Genomic DNA, 23,771 nt, shown 5'->3' with positions numbered 1-23,771 from the left:
ACGCAACAACCGTTAATATGTTAGGGCTCTTTTATTATGACGTCACGACATTAATGAGATGTCAAGTTAATTATGTATAAACATGTTGAGGGGATGTTGTAAACAGACGTGGAGGGTGCTCCGCCCGGCAACAGGTAGGGAGTAAGGCGGCTTACAGACGGAAGACTTTGGAAAGTTGGTAATTAAATGAGAAACGTCTGGCCTGTGAGGCATCGATTTCCTACTTGGAATTATGTAATGACAAACTCATTGGACTATACTTTATTTAAAACGATTTAATTTTACAGAAAAAAACCTTAATTTGTACGCGTTATTGATACGTCATTGTTTTTATAAATATTTTATTCTGGAAACACGAAAATCGGTTGTCGCTCATTAATTATTTTTGCGAATAAGAATTATCAGATCAGTAGTTTTCTTCCGGCTTTCATGCTATTTAAAGCATTTAAAGGAATGCAGTTCGAATTATTTATAAAACATTTAATATCGCAGTAAAGCAGGTTTGTGATCTAGTAGTTCTGCTTTTACCGGATCTGTAGTTTCCATGGTATTTCGTAACGATTGCGTGGAGTGTAGCTCCGGTAGACCATGGGAGCTAGCAAGTGGCGCGCCTGACTCGATCGGTGACTGCGAAGAAACCATCAGGTCTGACAAGGTTGATCTGCTCGGCGATCGATGTGTGCAGTAGCATTCAGAACACTAACAATAATATCATCAATTCCAGTATATATAATATTATTCCAATCGAAAATTCGTCTTTGGTAATTGTTACACGTTTTCTTTATATCTATCTATCTCTTTTTTATATATATTTTTATCGTAGAAATACAATATTTTTGTCGTTTGCTATTTTTATATAATAATTCAAAGAAGAAAGTTAGCGCGGCAACTTGTAGCGGTGGAGTTAATGTAGTTCCGAGCACAGGTACAATGTACTAACGTTTAGAGCATTACTGTCCGAGCTCAATTTCATGTATTATCCTACGTGTTGTTTGTTTGTGGACACTAGCAGTGAAGTGGCCGATGAAGTGATGCAATTGCTTCTTGAATCGATTCTCGATAAAGGGTTCGTTGACCCGACGGCGTCGGTTTCGCTCAGACCAAGCAATTATCGCTTGTAGGAGCACCGCAGACTTGCAACCGTTTGTCTATGAACTATGAAGACGGCAACATAACGAGTATTAGAAAGCAACCGAGCACTTCATGATTACTGAATATAATTTAGATGTGTATATTTTTTAACTATGTACTATATCATTATACTTTGCTCCCCGGCCATGCCTCAGGAGTTTGACATGTTATTTATTATTACATATAATAATAATAATGTTCGTGTTTTTTATAGTAATAATTTCACAATGGTTTATTCAAACGATACAGAGTCATATTCAAAACTTTATATATATGTATATATGTTTATGAGATGGTTGTTAAGACGTAATTTTGTCTCGAAACAGTTTTAGATAATATTATTCCTAAAGTGTGACCTGAGAAAACGTGTCCCTTATGGGAGCGGTGTGCTCCTCGCGGGAAAAACTCTGTCTTGCAACTATGTTTTTGTGAAATAATCGAGTTAGAGATATATGTAGATACAACATTGATATATTAAGGTCGTGTATTAAAATTTCACAATTAATAATCATGAATGACACAACGAAAAAAAAATAAAAAAACAACGTAACGAATGCAAATCAAAAATAAATACATTTTATTATAATAGCATTTATTAAAAGCGCACAGTTATAGATAGTAACCGGTTTGTGGAGCGAATGTACGACGTATAAAATACACACGTATTGTATACATATAAGTATTGATAGGATCTTACAATGTTGCCATTTCACAATAAATCAAAGTCATATATTAAAAAATGTCAAAGAAACTCCTATTAAACAAAAATACAAAAATATTTTTTAATATGAACAGTTTAGTAACTCATTGGGAGACTGATAAACATACCTTTAAAAATCTTCAGTTTATATACTTTTCAGCAATGCCTAGGGGGCCAACAAAAGGTCAATTAAATTGTGAATTAAACTAAAACAAAGACAGGTTAGAGAAGTAGTTAATAATTGTCGGCCAAATGATTCATATATGAAAGGGTGGCTTTGACGCACATACCCCCGTTCACCTTCGACGTAATCTTGAGGAAAAACCGATTGCGACCGCACAATTTAAATAAAACCTTATCTATTAAAGTCTAAGATTTATTTTACTTTATAATGGCTAATTAATTCATTGGTCAATTATACGAAGTCTAGAGATGCTCAGCGAAGTGTCGATAAATGTTGTCGATGTTTTGTTTTTTATCTTTAATAGTGTTTTTTTATTGTACAAGTTATTTCTCACATAAATTAGTTACGTTACTTTATATTCATTGATTTGAACACGTCAGATGACCCTGTTGAAAGTTAACTGTTAATGGGACGAAGTATTAGCTAGCTACGTCTGTGATAGGAATTTGAAGAATTCGCTGATGTTCATCAGGTAGGTGATAAGTTGCCCACATCACAGCGTGACCTCGTAGACTCTTGTCAACTAAAAGCTTTTCATCGAACCCATTCTTCTAATACAAGGGGTGACACAAATAAGTAAGGGAACTTCAAGTTTTCTCATTAGAAGTTCAGGAATGTTGTGGGTTGTTTTCAATAAAATGTTAGAGGATGTCGTAAATTTTATTTCACATTTACTTTGTCACGGATTGAAGTTGATGTGTTGCTACGAACATACACCCGGTACCACAAGTATTTGAAGGCTAAACGTCATTTTTAGAACAAATTTCATCGCCTTTGAAGGATAGCTTTGATGATGAATTCATATGTCACATTCATTTAAAATATCGACACAAAAAAATGAAATGAAAATATTGTTATTATTTATATTTTTCATATTTTTTAATATGATACCTATTATATAATGAAATTAAAGGATTGCCATGAATTGTCTAGAGAATAGTTAAAAGGGCTCTCACTACAACTCTTAATACATTGTTTCGAAAAAAAAAATCACATGGCCCACATAAATGTTAAAGTCCCATTAGAAATCAATGTTACATACGCCGAAATATAATCTATCGATAAACAAAATAAGACCACATCTATCACTATAACCGGACTGAGAGTTCGCAGGCTGGCTTAGAAAAAAATATATAACACTGGTTGATGTTACGTTGTACGCAACTGATCTGAGGCGGAGTTGTAAAATGTTGCACAGAGATCCATATCAATATAAATATATGGAAATAATCTTTGTACTTCTTAGAAAACGCGTCTATTGGGAACGATTTCACTGTAATCGTATCTGTTTTGATGCGATATTTACGTTCACGTGCATATTATAATTTATATGGCAGGGAGGAGAAACGTATCATGAATGAATTATAATAGATTAAAGATAATGATATGACACGATATGATATGATATGATATGATACGTAAACACAGAACTCATTCAATTACATATTCATAAATGTTTACGTGAATATTGTCTGTTTGTTTGTAAATAGGAAAGACTACGTCATAATAATTACAAAGGTTGTGACATTTTTCTATGAAAAGTATTTATATGAAAATTATAATGAGCCCTCGGTGTCAAGGGTTAGTTACCCATTCTGATTATTTATTTTGAAGTTTAAAAAATAGCGTTTTTATTAGACAATATCTAGACCTCGTAAGTAAGTAAGTATAGTGTTTAAGATCATAAATCATTTGCATCAGAATATAATTTAAATATATTTAGCTGTTATTCTCACTTCTGTTAAGTATTAAAGGTTATATTTTAAGGTTATTATAATTTTTATTTCGATAAATTTTTATGAACATTCAGTAATTGGTATTCAAATAAAATAATCATTTATTAAGGAGATTGAGTCATTAAAGTTTAGAGAAACAAACTCTTTTTATCACAAATATGAAATAAATATTTTATGGGACTAAGAAAGTCTTATTCAATTAAATGAAACTAATATATTTCGGATATACTACGCGGATTTTATTATTTTAAAAACTACATAATCCCGACGTTTCGGTTACTTTTCAGCAACCAACTGACAGACACTCACATCTCGTCTGCCCGTGATCACGGTTGCTGAAAAGAGAACAAAACGTCGGGATTATGTAGTTTTTAAAATATATTAAATAGAAATATATTAGTTTCATTTAAATGACTAAGAAAGTCATTGAAATTTTTTTAATGATTTCATGGAAAAATAATACAATATAGTTTTATAAAAAAAAATCTCAAGGGTTTATATATTTTTAATACCGCTTAACAGTTAGTATGTTATATATTTAAATAATATACTATAATTTTTTTAACAATTATAAATTCTTCGGAGTCATAAAAATAGAATATATTTGATCTTCGAGTTAAGTTAACGTTACAATCGTGTGTGTCTGAGGCGGAGGTCATGTGTGAGGCGTTTAAGACTGAGCCGAGAATCATTATTTTTATATAATTCAACAGTTTTACGTACAGCCTTAACCCCCGCATGTTTACTGCTAGATCCCAAAGTCACACTTCACACATCGCACGTTGCAGTATTAACTTAAAGTATTGAAACACACGAGCCAAACATGTAGTAGGCATTCAGGTGAGATAATACACAAGTTACATTCAGCACTATATATACCTGTATAAATTAATGATGATGGCTGATCGATGTTTTGTTGACTAAGACTATATATATATATCAGAATTATAATAAAAACTATAAGTCACTTTTGTACAGAATGAGTCTCAGCGATACAATAGATCACAGCGCGAAACTACTTGCTTCCGGCCAGCAGCCGGCGGGTGGGGTCTCACTGACAGCGGTACAGTATCAATATATAGATCTCGATAGATGTTTGTTTATTTAGACTCGGAGTTAGTTAAAGGGTAAACAATTCAGAAATAACTTTTCATTATATACACCTGCGGATTGTTTTCCAACGAATCTAGAACGGTGAACGAACTCACCGTGAATAGCTAACGGTCATCATATGCAATTGCGACTAATTTTCTCTGTACCAAATATGTTCTTTATATACATACTTTTCAATATAATACTTTATATCCATCATCAATATCGAAGTATAAATTATTTCCGCTATAATTGGGGCCGACGCTGTCTGCGTTAATGTTGCAAGCGATCGTTTACATCTTAGTATTTGATCTGTTGTCAATTAGGATCAATGTCGCGTCCGAGGGCAGGACGAGTCACAGTTCCCGGGATTCGCTGAGGTTATCCCGAGATTAATGACGTCACTCACGTTAATTAACTGTGCGCATTCGAAACGAATGTCTCTGAGCGCGGTGTTTGTTTAATTATTGAGCAAGTATGTAATCGGTTGAGTCAGTGTTGATGGACTCATTGTATTTTCCTTAATTTTTCGGGTGAATAATTCCGATTAGTTTGTTTGTAGTGCACATATTGCTTTGATGTGCGTTACAAAACACTAGTAACTAATGTCATACGTTTGAAGTCTCGTTACAAATTAATATATGTTGTGTCGCGATCCGAAGGTTGGGATGATTGCGGTCATAGTTATAATGTGAACTAGAAAGTCCGGTGTAACAGTATTAAACAAATAAAAGCTTCTTTCACTACAATCCATAAAAAAGATTCAGTAAAACAAAAAAAATCATTAAATTTCTGAACGAGAAAGTCCGTAACATACTTTCATCTACTAAGTCCATCAAACTAAAAACACATTACAAATCTAAAGATATCTATATATACAGATTTTTATACAAAACAAAAGACGATGAATTTAACATAACAATGTGAGTATCAATTAATTAATATGGGTCTTAATGATGAAAACAAACACACAAAGAAAAACATTGGCATTGTAGAGAGAACGTCGGAATGGAAACAAAATGGAGGGTAGGTAGTTGAAAAAGTAAAGGTAAACACTGAATTTGATATATAAACTCAAGATAAATTTGAAAAAAAAATAATAACATAACAGAATACTGTATTTTTGAGTTATAATGATATAATTAAGAGCCAAATTAACTTCTCCGTCGAAAGCCTGCTCTCGATATCATCAATAACAAATTAATTGGGAGAACGAAAAAATAAATAACATAATATTGTAATAACAAATATTATCTTTCGTTATAATAAAGATCTATTAATATAAAAAAAAATTCCAATCATATCTCTTATATTTCATACAAAAATGAACATCCGATTGATCTCAAATTTAAGACGCTCGAGTGTTATTACGAATAATGTTGTAGAGACGTTTTTGATATCATCAATTTATCACTAAATTTACCGACTTGAGAAAGTTTAAATATTTAGCTTTATTAAAAATAATTTATACAAAATTGAGCTGTGGATGTAACAGCGACGAACTAGAGTTCGCGTCTCGACACTGCATACGCGATACGGAGCGTTAATACTATATAGCGTGTTCGGCTTACTATTGTCACACCGTAAGATTTTTGTTTAATTAAATGTTTAAAAAACCGTTTCTATGGATATCGCTGAGATGCGCGACTTCAAGATATAAATATTTTGTTTAGAAAAGAGTAGTTTTTATTCTTAACGTTTACCATGAGTTTGCATTTTCAAACCGAATACAGAGAGTTAGTTTGTGATGGATAACGTTTATCACATGCGTCTTAATGAATAAAATACTGCAAACTGTGTGTACGTAGTTTGTCGATGGAAGCTAATGGTAAGATTGCTGACTGATCTTCTATTCCTCTCATATAATTCCTTGGTCAAATTACCTTCACAAGGCTTCGGAGGCTGACTCCAATTATCTCTTGGTCTTTATGAACGTAGGTTAATAATTTATTTGAAACTAGTTTTTGTCCGCGACTTCGTCCGCGTAAATTTCAGAATTATATAATAATTATAGTTATATATAGCTTTTACCCGTGACTTGGTCCGCGTTGGATAGTTTTTTTGTATAGCAGTATGAAAAAACATGAGCTGTACCTTTTTGTACGTATGTTTGAATTGTGATGAGATGGGATGAGGCCATACTAAATGTGATTGTCATAGGTTAGGTTAATACATTTTAAGAAGAAGATAGGTTACTGCAATACATTTTTATATACGATGTTTTTTGTTTTTCCTTCCTTGGCCAGAAAAGTAATTTTTCCCATGGGAATGCGTTGTTTTTCCACGGTCAAAAGTAACTCACGTCCTTTCTTAAGTCTCAAACTATCTCCTTACCAAATTTCGTTTAAACCTGTTCAGTAAGGCGTAAAAGCGATCGGTCCACCTGAATATTCTCATGGGAATGCGTCATTTTCCCGGGGTAAAAAGTAGCCTATGTCCTTTCTCGGGTATCAAAATATCTCCATACCAAATTTCGTGCAAATTGTTTCAGTAGTTTAGGCGTGATTGAGTAACAGACAGACAGTTACCTTCGCATTTATAATATTAATATAAAAAAAAAATATTATTCGTATTATTAGTATGGATTTCTTTGTTAAATCGTTTATTATCGGAACATTAACAATATATTATATATATACCTGATCGGTCGACGCTCCGGACTGTTAACGTCCGTAATAACTTATTGGATCGGTTTTTTCCTTTGAAACCAATTTTCTTTTGGTTAATAAGTAACGCGTTGTTTACTTCTCAATATGGCTGACGCTCGTTGATGTTATTAATATTAACATGTTTATTATAAAAAACACACGAAACGGAATTGTCTAGAAATATATATATATATATATAGTACATATAATTCAACTAATTGACTTTAACACTTTACTGATGAAGTGCTCTACGAACGTGCCTAGAGTCCGAATTGTATTTAATTGTGAATTATTTAATATGTTCCACAGTTCAATTTATTGGTAAACGACTTCGATAAACTTTGAACTGGATCTTGAACTCATTATCGTTAAAATTAAATAAAAACATTATTTTATTATTTATTTAATTTGTTAAATCATTTGTATGTAACCTGTCAAGGCCGATTGAACTGTGGAGATAGTGTGGATCAAGTTGGTAACTAAGTAAATCATCGATTTAAATTTAAAAAAAAAGTAAATATTTCTGATTCAAGTATTATAAAGAAAACATTAAAAATCACGAGTATTTTGAGAGATATTCTTTTACTAATTCTTGTTTTACAACACTCATTTTGTACACCTGTTGTACTACAGTGGGTACTATACTTATAACATATTTGAGAAAATACGACATCCCTTATAGAGTGACCTGGCATGCACTTTGGACTGGAGTTATTAACATAATTTATAATATGTATATAAAATACTTAGAAATAGGTCGTACTTGCGGTGTCCAATGAGAACGGCTTACTTTTAACCGACTGGGGGGAGTTGATATTATATAAAAAATATATATGTTTTTTGCTATGTTGGTTGTGCCTTAACATATCTTTCTATATATAAGAGCTAATACGATCCGTGCAGGAGTTTCGTCGCTAGAGGAAACGAACAAACATACTCACAGTTGAAGAACCGCAAACTATAAATTTATTACAAATTAAGCTAATACGTGATTTTCTTGTTATTGTTATATTTTATAACGTAATTGTAATTTTATTTCATTGATATTAAAAAAAAACATGCAATTGTTTTTGCAGACTCTAAACATTGAATGATTAAATGATTATTGTTTGAATGGATTCTCTTTCATTGAACGTTAAACTCTGTGAAAAGTAATGAAGACGAGATCTTCGGTGTATTTCATTTTAAATATACAACTATAACATTTATGTTGTAAGTGACAAGATTTCAGATTAATTGAAGCTCTAAGAGAGTATATATTTTCTTACATTGATTGCGCACTTTCACTTCAGTCACTATTCACAAACCACAGTATCAAAAAGTCTATATACACGAGTCACAATATCAACAGGTCACCATTCACGAGTCACAATATTCCAAAGTCACTATTCTCAAGTCAAAATATCAAAAAAGTCTCTATTCACAAGTCACGATATCGCCAAGTCACTATTCGCTATTGAAACTGAATCCGCTGCGGTTCGCACAGAGCGGCGTCGAGACGCAAACTGAACAGAGGAATTAAATGTACATTATTACGTAAATTTAATTGCATATAATTCCTTGTAAAAAGCGACCGTGACTACGTCGACTGTAAGGACTCGGACACATCGAGCCTTTGCCGATTACTCACGCTTTGAACGGAAACCGTTGTTATTGATCATTCGCAATATTCGCGGTTCCGTATGTTGTTATTCATAAGCTCATCTATAACTTTAAAGTGGCTCGAATAAGAATTAATAATATATTGTTATTCGGGCTAACACATAACACTGTTCTTATATATTACGTCTGTGTGTGTCGCGAACATTGCTGAAGTGTTCCTAGAATCGACAGCCGACCACGTCTTTTCTGGCCATTCGTCTCTATTACTTCAACGTTTCGTTATTACTCCGACGTCCTTAACCGCAAAACGATTTAATTTGTATTATCATTTATTTAACGAGAGCCGTATTGATTTGTATAAATATTACTTGGAATACAAATTAAATTGTTATTTTAATTGTCTCTAACGTATTGTACTATTTTTATGATAAAAAAAAAATAATTGCGTTCACAGTAAGAGGTTTGTTTGTTAGTTTTTTTTTTTTTAAATCAAAGAGGTTGTTAGTAAAAGGATTACTGTATTCATCTTTCTAACCTACAGTTATGGTCAGATATTAAACGGCTGTATTGAAATGTAAAGACGGTGTTTATTTCGTTCATAATACGGTCATATAGGTTAAAACCTATCCCCTTTTTTGATGGAACAATATTGCTCATTACATTCTGTAAGTGACGACACTGACGGTAGGTGGTGCTGCAGTTTGTTTACCATAAACATATACATTTTTAGGCAAAACATTAATAGTTTCTCTCTGAAACCGGATTCCGAGCTTGGCGGGGACCAAGGCGCTTCCAAAAAGTGGTTAAGATATTTTACATATTCTTTTATTATTTCCTATGGTACAAATTAAAAACAGTTGGTGAGAACTTCTAAATATTTTAAAATCTATATTGATTTTTTTGTCCTGCGGCTTAATGTACATTAGATCGATAGGTATATTTATGTATAAGTAATAACTCATCCACCAAGTAAAGTTTTCAAAGCATATGATGCGTATTAAATTTCATGTAAGAAATACTTAAAAAAATTATGTACAATAGATTAAAACATGTCTACAATATTCAATATTTAAGCATCTTGTTAAAGGTTATGTATATCAAAGTGAAATGTTTTTAAGAACAGAAATATCAAAAACGTTATTAACAAAAGGATCGATCGAGTGATTCAAACATAGGTTGTGTATGTTTTATATTCGGCTGAGTACCACGGACGTTTGCCGTTTAAATGAATAAAAAAAAAAAACTAAACAAGAGATTCGATTTACATATTACGTAATCGATTGATATTCAGTTGTAGACAATGAAGTGAGTGTCACAGAGTAATGTAATACGTTCGGAAATAATAGTATAACCAAAATTATAGATTAAAAGTATATAGCGATTTATGATTTCAAAAAATTATAATGCCATGCTCACTAAGATCTGCTTAGTATTAAATTCTCACTCACAAACAAGTCAAACTAGAATTTTAAGTTAAAAGAAATACATCGCTCAGATTTCACAGCCATTTTGATAATGATTATTTAATTGTGACGGTCATTTGTCCGACCGAAGTCCACTGACGAGACTAATGAGATCAACAAACAATAAAATCCATATTTACTGTACGATAACGAATTATTTAAGTCCTTTATCAGTTCAAACAGCTGACAATAGGGAGAGTGTGTTTACTAGACGACATTTGGAAACACATAGTTTGGATTAGCGCTATCACGTACGGACTAACTTTGAAGACACAGACACACAAACATAACAAAAAAAATATTAATATATTTAATATGACCCACTCATAAGAAATCTCTACACATAAATAAATGTATATTACGATACAATACATACATACTTCACGACATATAATTGTTAGTAATCTAACTTAATCTTACTAAATACAACTGATCACTGGGCAGATTTACTCGTATATAAAATTAAAGATATTTTGTATATTTCGATTCTTTGTTAGTGTGAGGAGTTGAGGTTATCAAATAGGAGAGATTAAAAACAAAAAAAATGTCTATTAATCTGAATTAAATTGATCTATTTTGACAGTTACGATAATATCAGCTTCGCAAGAAAAATTACTTCTAAACCACAGAGAGGATTCATTCAAAGAGGATTCATATAAATGTTATTTTAATTCAAATATATAATTTGAATTTAAAACGAGGTACATTTTGTTAGATTTTTACATAGACACCTGATGTATATTTTTCTCATTTCTTCGAGTTCTAGTTTCGTTAAGTTGGTATTATGTTTAGCAATTTCCTCACGGCTGGCCCGTTAAAAGTTTTGGAATGTTATATGTCAATATTTCTTAATTCTCAATGATTATTTTAATGATGAATGATGAGATAAAGCGTATATAGTCTTCGTGAAGATAAAGTTCCAGGGCACGAGCATCGCTATCGATACCGAGTTGCAAATAGTTGTAACGAAATGAATTCTGTTCAAAATTAACTAAAAAAAGTCAGTCATAATGGGTCATTAAAAGTTTCGCTCGATCGAGCCTCACATTGGCAGAACGTGACAAGATCTCAATTAAGGTATAAGTAGCTTTAGTATATTCTCCTTGAACGATATTATATAAAAACATATATATTTATAATACGTAATGTCTGTTTTAAGCCTTAGACTTAATCCATGATAATTATATGATTTAATTTTCACGTTAAGATAACATATTCTATATGAATTTAATTGCGATATTTAAAGTTAGTATCTTTAGGTGATACAACAGAACAGTTAGTTGAGACTCGCCAAGGTTCCAGATAAGATAAGTCTAGAGGCTGATAATGAGACTTCAAATGTGATGCATTCATTACAACGGGCTCAGAGGAGGCGGGCTTCACGGATACGCAGAAAAAATGAGATTAAGTATTCATGGACCACTTTGCAATTCAAAATTTTCTTCTTTCGATTTCGAAACGGACAGAAAAATATTTTTATATATTTTTTTTTAAGGTAACCTAAAAATTATTAATAAATTTAAAATTATGTCAAAGCCGGGCGGAGTTCGCGTAACATTTGAATTTTATTCACACCACACACGAATGTAGCTGATAGTGACACATTTCTGTTCTATTGAATTATATTCTCTTGTTCTGAGATGAAATGAACTTGATTCGAAGACTGGTGAAGAAAAAAAGCTATTAAATCCACGAGAATAATATCTCATTTAATATATTGTTAAAAAAAATGTCATTTACTAATAGCTCATTACTATTTGGGCCTCGTAGATGTTGTCAATATATAAAAATATCAATAAGAATAATCATAATAGATTAAAATAAATTAAACAAATTTATAGTTTATAGTATATGGATGTATGAGTCTAAATCAACCGAGTTATCTAACGGCATGTGTATAGTCTACAAGTGGAATGTTGTATATGCATCTCTACAGTCCAGTAGTTGTTAGCGAACTGTCACATGACATTAATGTTCGGACAAATAATGTACGGTTTTAACTTTGACCGCCCTCTCCGTCTAGATCCAGTTCCCTTGGGATATGTCTCACTTAAATTAAAGAACGAAATGTAATTCTAATTTTCAAGTTATGAAAAAAATTTGTATTAATATTTTCAATACAGTTTTAACGTTATTTCAGAACTTTTATAAAAATTTTGTACTCGGATCTCGATCGATCGGTTCGATCAAACGAAGGTCTAATAACAATGTCTGCTCCCATATCAAATGTTTTATTTAGGTCAATATATTATTATTATTATTGAAATGGACAAAAAATTAATAATAATTTGAAAATAAACACACAATGAAAGGTTGTTTGATGTTTCTTTTATACGATTCAATGTTGAAAACGTCCTGAGGCTATGTTTAGCATGTGTGTGCTATTAAAACCTCTTTGAGTATATGTTGCGGCGCGTGCCTTATACATTATCTACGCTTTAACCAGATACCATAATACTATCTAGCGATAGCGAAATATAAGATAAACATGTACACCGTCACATTTACATTCACATAATGAACTGCTGTAATATTTAAAGTATCTTTTATATAAAACACTCAAAATTTAGTCATTATTAATGCAGAGATGTAAATAAGTGTACAATATGTGAAATTTTATACACTGGAAATGAAGTTTCAAGGTCCTGCTAGTGTATACGTAACGAGCCGTACGTAATTCATGGCATCCACGTAAAGTACACGTAAAGCTGTCTGTACAAACAAATTCCAATAGAAGGCACGTGCTCCCCTTATCAGTTAGTAATTCGGCGGATCTCAACGCCGCCCGGAGATGTGTTACATACATGAAATTCATTATGTAATATTTGTTTTCGTTTCGCTAAAGCGATAGACGAATCACAATGTAAATATAGATTTATAAAAATAGCAAAATCAAACCAAACGAACGGAGGTACGTTTACGTTTTCTTGTTATATAAAAAATATATTTTAAATATCATGAATATTGACGTGACGCGAGCCGAAGGTGTTGAGTTAGTGTTTCCTCATGCATTTAAAGTTTTACGTTAATCAATTCAGGTATAATTCTAGATCTTTCATATCACACGTTACATGAACGGTTTAAATCATCGTTTTTAAGTCAGTAGAGTCTAAATCTTGTTTTGCGTTACAAACCGGATACAGCCGGTTCTTAGACCTCGATTTTTTGTTTTTTATACATAGTTTTTTGTTCCGACGTTGTACATAATACAAACAATATAAAACAGAAGCATCCATTCAAAAACTTCTTATGTTAATTGGGAAAATATAAACATTTAGATTAGAAGATTTCAGCGTATTTTCATTGTAAATATATAATTTGTTTACATTACAGAGACGAAGCCAGTGATAACGAGTATCGGAACTGCGACTTATAATGAGGCACTCGACCTTTTAAATTAAATATATATATATAGACATTAAAACAAGAGAAACAGAAATAAGGGAATGTATTGTAAGCACTAACATAACATAGCTTTACATTCTTGAGCAATTTTTCAGAATACATCGAATACGTATGGTGATGAGATGATGTAACAGTGTGGGCGAATACATTAGACGACGAAAACAAAACATAAGCGTATTGTTTTTCAGTGTGAGGTCTCGCGAAAAAATGTATTAAAAAAAAAACGACACAAAAACATCGAACGGTTCACAAACGTTTTCATTGCAGCGACTAACACGACCTGGGAACATGTAGAGCCTGACCTTTTGATATACATTTAAACTTCATATATTTAGCATATATATTACATATAACGCTCATTCAACATAAAATGTAACTGGTCGTCCTCAGTCTCGGCCCAGATAGTGTAGAAAGAATTTCAAATGGCCCATTACACGTAACAATGAAGGACTGTCTGTGCGAACGTCGCAAATCCAACTAGCAGACAGTGCTCACTGCTATGATAGCTCTACTACAAGGTCAAGGCTGATCGAACTGCGCCCGCGCAGGTATCGGCTCCGATGGCGCCGTCTCTTTCGCTCACACAACAATATCTCCAGTGAGATAAGGACGGACGGACGGCTGGTGTCGCCTTATTAAACATATCAATCACAAGACTTCAGCATCGTCCGCATTCTCCACTGAAAATAAATCATTAAAGATATTACTCCGAGCACAACAAATTAGAGGCAACTTGGACTGACTCCGTTAATGGCTTCTACAAATAAGTTAAATTATAAAAAAAAAATAATGGGAGGGAATTAAGTAATTTCCAAAAATTACTTTGCTTTAACAATATTGTTAGGATAATGTTTTGTAAGTTATTGAGGTCGGGAAGGAGATCCGTCTTTGTCTAAACCGATACCAAGTTATATGTATTTATAAATATGGATTATAATTATAACACAGATAACATTAATGATGGCGCTCGCATCATTCTAATTTTGTAATAGACTTCTTATAGATCTATGTTGCTAACTTATTTATAAATTCTTCAACGTAAAATCTATAATTTATTATCAGTACTAACATTATTTTATGACATTTGTAGGAAAATTCAATGTGTACGAAACAATAAATCGAATAAACTAATAAAAAAAAAAAATACAGACGCTAAGTTCAAACTTTAAACAGACGGTTTTGTAGGTTATTCTTTATATTCAATTAAATGTTTATACATAAAAATCCTTCAAAGTGTTTGTTAACTGTTTTGAGACAGTCAACAATAAGTTTGGTCTGTGTGGGTCGTGTTCTGGAACTGTGCTATGTAAATGATCTGTTTTAAACTTAATCTATGATTTGGTTATCACGTAGTTACAATATATGGTTTTATTTGAAAAACCATTAAAAGTAGTTAATCATTTTAACGATATCTAAGAGTTTCGCGAGTATATATTAAAATAAAGTTATACTCTTCAGATTAACTAGGACCGTTTTATTATTTTACCTGACGTTTCTGTCACTTCACATCAGAGTGTCTGTCTGTTAGACTTGTTATTTCTCGTCTACAGCCAACTATACCTTAATTTGCTTACATACCTATAGACGTAGCTCTAGTCGCAAACGGAATCGATTAACCATCCTTTTGGATATATTTAATTAGTAAAATCGTTCGCTAAATAAAAAATATAACTAACGCTCGTTCTATAAAGACCATCGCTTTTTTTCGTCTTTTAATTTACATAGAAACAAAGGATGAATATAGCAATAAAAAATGATATGTTGCAAAGTTATTCAGAGGTACGGATCATTATTTTCAAGTCCTTCTATATTGTTTACATAATATATTATTTCGGAGAGATCTATCGGTTCGTTGAGTTAAATATTATATTGTTATTGACATTCATACGAAAGCTCGGTATAAATATGTAATATGTATGAAAGCTATTATTTCTATTGATTGGTACGATTACGAATATTCATTATCAAACAATAATCTTTACATAACTAAAGATAATCATTATTAAGGTTTAAAAATACTTCTTATATTTTCATTTAGAGGTTATTTTTATATTTAAATAAAATATATTAAAGAAAGGCCTGTGAGCAAACAATACAGCCTTATTGTTTCAAAAACATTAATACGTTACACAAAATATTATGTCAGTTTAGATTTCGGCGACTGTGTCTTTCTTTGAAACAAACCCATTGTAATATCTTATTCATCTGTATTGCTTCCTAAATTATTATTCAGAAACCTTGAAGTATATAAAACATACGCGTTCATACGACTTAAAGCTGGCCGTGTAAAAACATTACATATCAAGTAGATAAAGAAAATAAGTTTTAATCTACAAAACCTAAATTTAGATTAGATTTGTTGAAACAATCACTTCCTGTATCTGTTAGCTAATAGAAACTATATTTCTATAGATAAATATTAATGCTGAGAATCACATTAGATATATAGCATATAACTACCGAGAGTGCGTCAGAACATTGCGAGTGAAACAATTGCACCGACATCAACGGCTTTAATCAGTGCATATCAAATATTTAACGAGGCCTATATTTGTATTGCGAAGGTATTTATTCTGTTATAAATAGCGTGTCACCATAACTGAGAGACAACTAGTTAAATAGCCTTCTTTTGTGAGACGATTATATGTTATATGATAATTTAATGGAGTTGTCAGAAATAAAAATGGTAAGATTTTTATATACCAAACACATTCGCAAGTAAATTAACTAGAAAATTGTGATATGGGAAAAAAATTAAATGATAATACAATATTTTTTTGGGGTATTGAGTTACTTGAGATGACAACTAGCGGAAGTTTTAATAATGCAATTATTCATATACACAATTTCACGCCACAAACTCGTAGCTTAATTTCCTTAAACCTCCTCGTAAGCAATAACATGTAACACTTATTAAATTTTTTTAAATGCAAAAACAAATCATTTATTGAAATGTTATATTATGATCGAAAATGTTAGTTTTATCAAACGAATTTATTAAAATAGCTGAATGACATGTGCCGTAGAACGTCAAATCGGATCTCTTACGAATGCACTATACAAAGATCTGAATGCTCTAGTAAAGGCCAAAAAAATCTTGGTGAAGATTATCGTGTTCTGTACATCGAAATAGATTAAAACGCATCGCGGCTAGATCGCGATCGCCGTCGGTCATCGACATTCCCATTCATGGCGACCAAATTAGATATCTTATCAGCGGCTTCCTTTTCACGGGTTTCATTAGATAACGATATCATCCACATACATTAGTACCACCGATCAAGTGTTTCGTATGACATACACATTTTGTATTATTCAGTTGGCCGTCAAATAAATGCGAATAAAAATATCACGTATGATTAAAAATATTATCATTTCACTGTGTTGTTTCATGAATGAAAGGTGTCAATTACATGTTACGTGTAGGTATATTATATGATCGTATTATTTTTTCATGAGGACACGTATGCCGCTTCTGTGATATGGAAATTAATGTTTCGTCTTAAATGCTATCACAATATATAGAGGAACTTCGCCGTTACTTAATTTCTTCTTGTCATCGTCTTTATTTAGTATGTCGTCTACGCAAGCGAACAGGTATGAGCCATGAGGTAGGTCTAAGGTCCGTCGAAATATCTGTCATATGACTGTTGCGTGCACATATTATTTCAAATAAACAGAGCAGAGAGCTCGCTAGCCTGACCCCTGATAACGAGAGACGATAATAGACAATTTTATCACCGCGTCTTGATACACCGCCACATGACGATACCCACTACGTGAGTCTATCACAATACGAACCAGCGACACACTTCATTCGGCTATTTATGATGAGTTTAGTAGACAAAATATGGTCAGCCCACTACATGGTAATTGATAATAATCGTATCCAATGTAAATAAAGCTGTTGGCTGTTGACTAATTTGGTGATATTTAATTGGGTTAACTGATATCATGGTGCATTTGGACTTTATATTACTGGTTATGTTTTAAGAAAGTTGTAAAACATGTCTTGGGCTTGTTATACTTCATTATAAATTTAAATTATACATATAAATAGTTTAGTTGTGAGAGCCGAAGAAACTTTCTATATATATATATCTTTAAATGATTATAATTAAACATACATTTCAATAAACTAACACATCTCAGCTGGTGTAGTGTTTTAGTGAGTTTATTAATAAAATACCTAACAGTTAGTATAAATAAGTCGCTTGTTGTATTTGTATAACGCGTTCGCACGTTCTGGTGCTGCGGTTTTGTCAATTTGATCAAATAGCTGCCAAGACCCAAGCCGGAACTCTGGACGCGGCCTCCTCTTTGATCCGATGTGCAATAATATTGATCGATATAAACTCACCGTATAAATAAATAAATCTTTGAATATTTTCATTTATGACCGGCTTTCATTACATTATGTTCTAATTAATCTGTTTGTTAGTTTTCTGATGTGGGACGGAACGGGACGCTTGAAATCTCTTATTCCATTCGACCCGTTTTCGATATCAATTAAATTATTATTTATATTGTTATTCATTATTAGGACAGCTAGTTGACATGCTTACTTTTATACTATTAATGTGGAGGGTTTATTTATAATTATTTATAATAAGGACTCAAATATGCAAGGTACATTACACTTTTGAATATGATGCAGCATCGTACCTAGGATCAAACTGAATTGGTTTTAACTTTAAGCTGACATACTTGGGTAAGATCAAGTACATCAATAAAAAGATAGTAAATGCACTTTAACAAGACCCCGTTAGATGTATCATTATAATTATATTACATAATAAGTCGATTCTATTCTAAGACTAGGCGAGTCTGATAAAAGAGTAAGAGACCATACATATTCTAAACTTTGTAAACCAAATTACTATGAATCCTATATCTGATAGGAAGAAGGTATATATTTTATTGCATTGCTGAATTAGATGTTTATGGATTCAGTGATACTGTGCATGCCCGCTGCTTGCTGCTGTCCGGAACCCGCGGGTTCGATCTTAACGAGTTTAAGCTAGATATTTTTGGCATAACCGCTACATTAGCTTAGTATTCTCTTGAATTCGAGTAAAATTAAATGAAGTACATCTTTATATTGTAACTGATATTTGAATATCTCCGCACCATTAGTAAATGGTGAGTCCGTCGTAATGTTTCTACGGAGTGTGTCCGCTGTAAAGTTCCGCTCAAGGCAAGTCGACGTCTCCCAAAGGACGGAACGAAGTTTATTTATATATATTGGAAGGTCGACACTGGTTTGATTTCAATAAGTGAAAAGGTGATCGAGGTTTTATTTTTTAGCCAAGTTCTTTACAGCTCGATCACAGTTTATTAAATCATTATTTTATAAATTAAATTTCGACTTTACTGATCCCTTATTTTATACTGCTGTAGAAATCTGCATTGAGATTACTGTATGAATTTTTTTTTTTCTGTAATTCTATGTAATCTGTGATAACTAGCGTGTTAAGTGCCGTGTCTTACGTAATTCAAATTTAACTGTCCCGTAACAGTCAACTTGCTCTATTCGTAATCGAGATATGAATTAAACAAGTAACGTAGGTTCTGATGAAAGGACATCACATCCCAACGGTACATATGTATCAGTATTCATAAAGCCAGTGTCACTAAAACATTCCCTCTACATATTTTAAACGTATCTTTCTTCGTGATTTCGATAGCTTTTTTTTACATTCTGTTTTTCAACGACGCGCGAACCACAATCGTGGGTACGATATGAATTACAATGAGGCTGATATTTATTTTTTTTAATTATCATCTGACAAACGCATATTTGTTTACTGCAGACAAGTCGAAAACATGGTTCAAATCCCTTTATTGCAATTCAGTTTTAAATATCTCCCTCTCTCAACGTTCATATATTCTCGTATATAATTTTTTTTTTAATCTAAGATAATAATTTGGTTTATTAAGATATTTACTAACTCTTTACATTCACGTGAGAACTTGATACTATGACAGTGATGTCCGAATATACAAAACAATGATAGGAATTACGCTTACAATATATAACAATAATTAGTAAATAATAAACAATAAACATTTAACTTATCAACTAAGACTTAAAAAAATATTATCTATAGTCAGAAATATACAGAAACAATCGCATGGATAATTTCCCGTTTAATTATATTATTATTTATTTATAATGATTTTCATTTACGATTACAAAGTATATACATGTAAGCATCTACCTTATCACGATCCGTCTGTGTGTTCGTCACTACCCTCTCAACAACAGACAATAATATATAATATGAAAACGATATTATATATTACGACTTTAAACACACATTACACAAATGAAATATTTATATTCTGAAATAAATCAAATCTTATTATATAAATAAATTTTGCTTATTTTAAATATTCTAATCTACAATTGTAAAAAAATATACAAATACGAATAGTGTAAGAGAAAGCTTCTAATTTACAAAAAAAAAAACAAAGCGACTACGTATTTTATGTTGTTTATTTTTGTTGTTTCTGGTGAGTATGATAAAAAGATGTACATACCTCTCGCCACATTCGCCTGGCTCATTGGAGGCCCGTTCACTTTGATCCGTCTCCCATCGGCAGTACATTTTAATAGCATAATTCCAATTCTTGCTCACGTGGTCCCCATTCAACATATTATAACATTAGAAACAGTTGTTAATAAAATTATAAACACTCATTTACTACATAATCTTTGGCACGAAGCGATTGGACGACTCTATTGACGTCAAAGTCAATTCGAAACAATTCAAATCGACCCAAAACTTGTTATCTTAGTCTTTGGCAGCAATTAAACTAGAAATATTATATACAGTAATGTTCACTTCACTTTCACTGAACACACAGGTAGAAAATTGGTTTGATTTTTATTTATAGCACACTATAATTAAAATGTGTGACTTGTATACAATTCACTAGTTATACCTTGATCCATACAACATCTGTGCATAGTCAAGACCACAATCTCGTATCTGCGATACTATTTCCTAATCAGTCAGTCAACAGAATGAAACTGTCGCGCATTGCGAAGTCTAACCGATTAAGCCCACTTTCAAGTTTCAGTTTGTCACTTTAAATGTCAAAGATTGACAATATGTCGAAAATGTTATAATGAAAAATATAACAAAATTCTGATTTATTTGATGAGATCTTAATTTAAATTATTTTAAGCTAATTATTAGAATTCAAAACTAAAAGAAATTAGATTACATATATTAATTTGTTTAATACGAAACTTCATAGAACCTTAAGATGTTTTGAAATAATCTGTTACTTTTTAATCTGTATGTGTATACGAATATTTACAAGCGGCGGGCGCACCATTTTCTTAACACTTAACGTTTATTATTACTAATTATATTGATAGTTATTTCAAGAATATCCTTATTGTTTAAATTTTTTTTAAATACGATGGGCAAAGATAAAAAGGATGAGACCAGTGAGGGTTCAAGTGAAGAAGAATATGTTGTTGAAAAAGTCTTGAATAAAAGAACTGTCAAGGGAAAGGTTGGTTTGTTTTAAAAGGAGTAATTCTGTTAAACTATTTTTAAGTATATTTTTGAACACTAAGATTAAGAGAGAGTTATGACTGCTAAATATTAAATGTTATATAAAGAATAATAAACTTCAATTTTACTTAAGAAACTGGCAAAGCACTTTGCCGGTAAATAAATTTATTTGTCCCTCATTCTGTTATTGTTACATTTAATATTAACATTATACTCAATTAATTATTCACCATAGCTTTTGGCGTTATGTAGCATACTTTAGGGTGTAACAATCAATATCAAAGTTTCCTCTAGGACAAATCTGTTAAGTTTTCTCTGAGATCTTTAGAAATATTTTTTTTTGACAATCGTTTAGTAGTGTTAACAGAAACAATGGTTTTTAAATTATAATATATTTATTTTATTAACAAGTTTGTTAAATATTTGATTCTTCATAAAACTCATCTATTCCAGTCATTTGTTAGCAACTATAGCGGTTCAGTATAGGTATTTAGAATATAAATAACTGAGATGAGTTTTGCAGGTCCAATATCTTTTAAAGTGGAAGGGCTACAAAGAAGAGGAAAGCACTTGGGAACCGGAGGAACATTTAGACTGTGAAGAACTCATAAAGGCCTTTGAAAATAGCAGGAAAGAAAAAGAGGTATGATCTGTAAACATAATGTGTTATGAGATTTCTTTGAGATTTTAAATTAATTACGCGAATATTTCTTACAAATATTTGAAAATCTGCTTGTAACTTATAGGTGAAGGCAAAAAAATCGGAGGAACGAAGTAAAAAGCGTCGTCGTGATTCAAGTGACGATACAAGCACAACGGGAAAGATACGTGAGGCCAGTGTGTCTTCGGTTGAGGAACAGAAAGAGGCACGCAAGGAGAAGAAAGATGATAAAAATAAATCTGGCTTTGAAAAAGGCTTGAAAGCTGAGAAAATTATCGGTTTGTGACTAAAACTTATAATATATATATACTTACGTGAGCTTAACAGTGTTAATATAAACAGATCTTAATCCATAAAATACTTGGGAGTAATTATAATATAGTGTATTTGCTTTTTATAGGAGCATCTGATGCCACCGGTGAACTAATGTTTTTAATAAAATGGGCCGACTCTGACGAAGCTGAATTAGTCCCTTCAAAAGTTGCTAACATTAAGTGTCCCCAACAGGTAATGTATTTTATGTTATTTGTATAAGGTTGTCCTTGGAATGTTCTTCATGATTATAAATCTCGGTTCTCGTTCTATGGGATAAAGCTAAATTTAAACTAAATGTTTTTTCAAATAATTCATGAAACGACATAAAATATTTTGATCTAAGGTTTTTTGAATAGTTTAACATAATGACATTTATTTCTTAATTTCAGGTTATAGCATTTTATGAAGAGCGACTGACATGGCACAGTCCAGCCGAGTCGGAGTGAATGAGGACATGCCCATGTCAACGTTCAGAGACTATGTGAAGTGGCTCACTAGTGAGGAAATGATTTTGGCATGAAATGTTAAGTGTAACTATTGACTATTGGAACATAAGAAGTTATGTTTTTGAAGCTTATAGTTTAAATGAATTCCCTGTTACGTATTTTAATTATTTGTTTTTTACTTTTGCCCCCTTTTGATTGAATTATCCAGTTATTTTATTTTTAACATTTAGACTAAATTGTAACAATAGAAAATGTTGTTATATCTTTGCGTAGGAAATAATATAGACCAATGCATAGATAAAAGTCAGTGTTGTTTGTGCCGCAAAAGCTGTATTTTGTTCTCGGTGGAGGCGCTGGTGGACTCTTGAATATTGACCTTGTTTCATAACATAACATAGCATAGTTTATTTGTGAATGGTTTTAATGGACTCGGTCGCCCGCCGCCGCTTTCACTCGGGACCTACACTATTAAAAATTTTGTTTACATAATTCAATATTGAAGAAACGAGGTTACGATAATTCAAAAATATTAAATTATAATGGTGGTATTGAGAGTTGTATTATTTTTGAATCACCTTTAATATTCTCAGTGTCGTTATTGTGTTACAATACAAAACTCGCTTGGGTTGGAATATTTTTATTCTTAAAACGTTACACAGCTTTAAAATGACTGTAAATAATTTAAATTTTAATTATGAAATGACAATTGTATGTGATTATAATAATATGAATTAAAAGTTGACTATGTGCAGTGCAAAGAGTATAGACGTTTGATCATAAAGTCTATGGGTTAGAGAAGGAAGATAATTCATGAAACTACGGGGAATATTCGAAGACGTTATATAAGTAATAAATA

The 23,771-nt window shown here is 31.8% G+C and overlaps 2 protein-coding genes across 2 annotated transcripts in view; one reads left to right on the top strand and one right to left on the bottom strand.

Annotated features, from left to right (window-relative positions):
- LOC116765293 (uncharacterized) overlaps positions 1 to 21,032 on the bottom strand; it is a 42,040-nt gene extending 21,008 nt beyond the window's left edge. Inside the window, 1 exon segment of the mRNA XM_032654733.2 lies at positions 20,505 to 21,032. Within this exon segment, the coding sequence (XP_032510624.2) occupies positions 20,505 to 20,583 (79 nt within the window). The 5' untranslated portion in view covers positions 20,584 to 21,032.
- A 244-nt stretch (positions 21,033 to 21,276) lies between these two features.
- LOC116765301 (chromobox protein homolog 1-like) lies at positions 21,277 to 23,469 on the top strand. The gene is made up of 5 exons (XM_032654744.2): positions 21,277 to 21,491; positions 22,017 to 22,136; positions 22,240 to 22,432; positions 22,555 to 22,661; positions 22,859 to 23,469. Exons 1-5 carry the CDS (start codon positions 21,396 to 21,398, stop codon positions 22,913 to 22,915), a joined length of 573 nt encoding a protein of 190 aa, XP_032510635.1. The 5' UTR covers positions 21,277 to 21,395; the 3' UTR covers positions 22,916 to 23,469.
- The last annotated feature ends 302 nt before the right edge of the window (positions 23,470 to 23,771 follow it).

Source organism: Danaus plexippus, chromosome 2, assembly GCF_018135715.1.
Source record: "Danaus plexippus chromosome 2, MEX_DaPlex, whole genome shotgun sequence".
Classification (NCBI taxonomy): domain Eukaryota; kingdom Metazoa; phylum Arthropoda; class Insecta; order Lepidoptera; family Nymphalidae; genus Danaus; species Danaus plexippus.
This window is presented reverse-complemented; position numbering and strand designations above follow the sequence as displayed.

Excerpts from the sequence above, each read along its gene's own strand:
- LOC116765301 (XM_032654744.2), top strand. The coding sequence starts at position 21,396 with ATGGGCAAAGATAAAAAGGATGAGACCAGTGAGGGTTCAAGTGAAGAA. Across the intron at positions 22,137-22,239 it reads ATAGCAGGAAAGAAAAAGAG|GTGAAGGCAAAAAAATCGGA; the intron begins GTATGATCTGTA and ends TGTAACTTATAG. Across the intron at positions 22,662-22,858 it reads ACATTAAGTGTCCCCAACAG|GTTATAGCATTTTATGAAGA; the intron begins GTAATGTATTTT and ends TCTTAATTTCAG.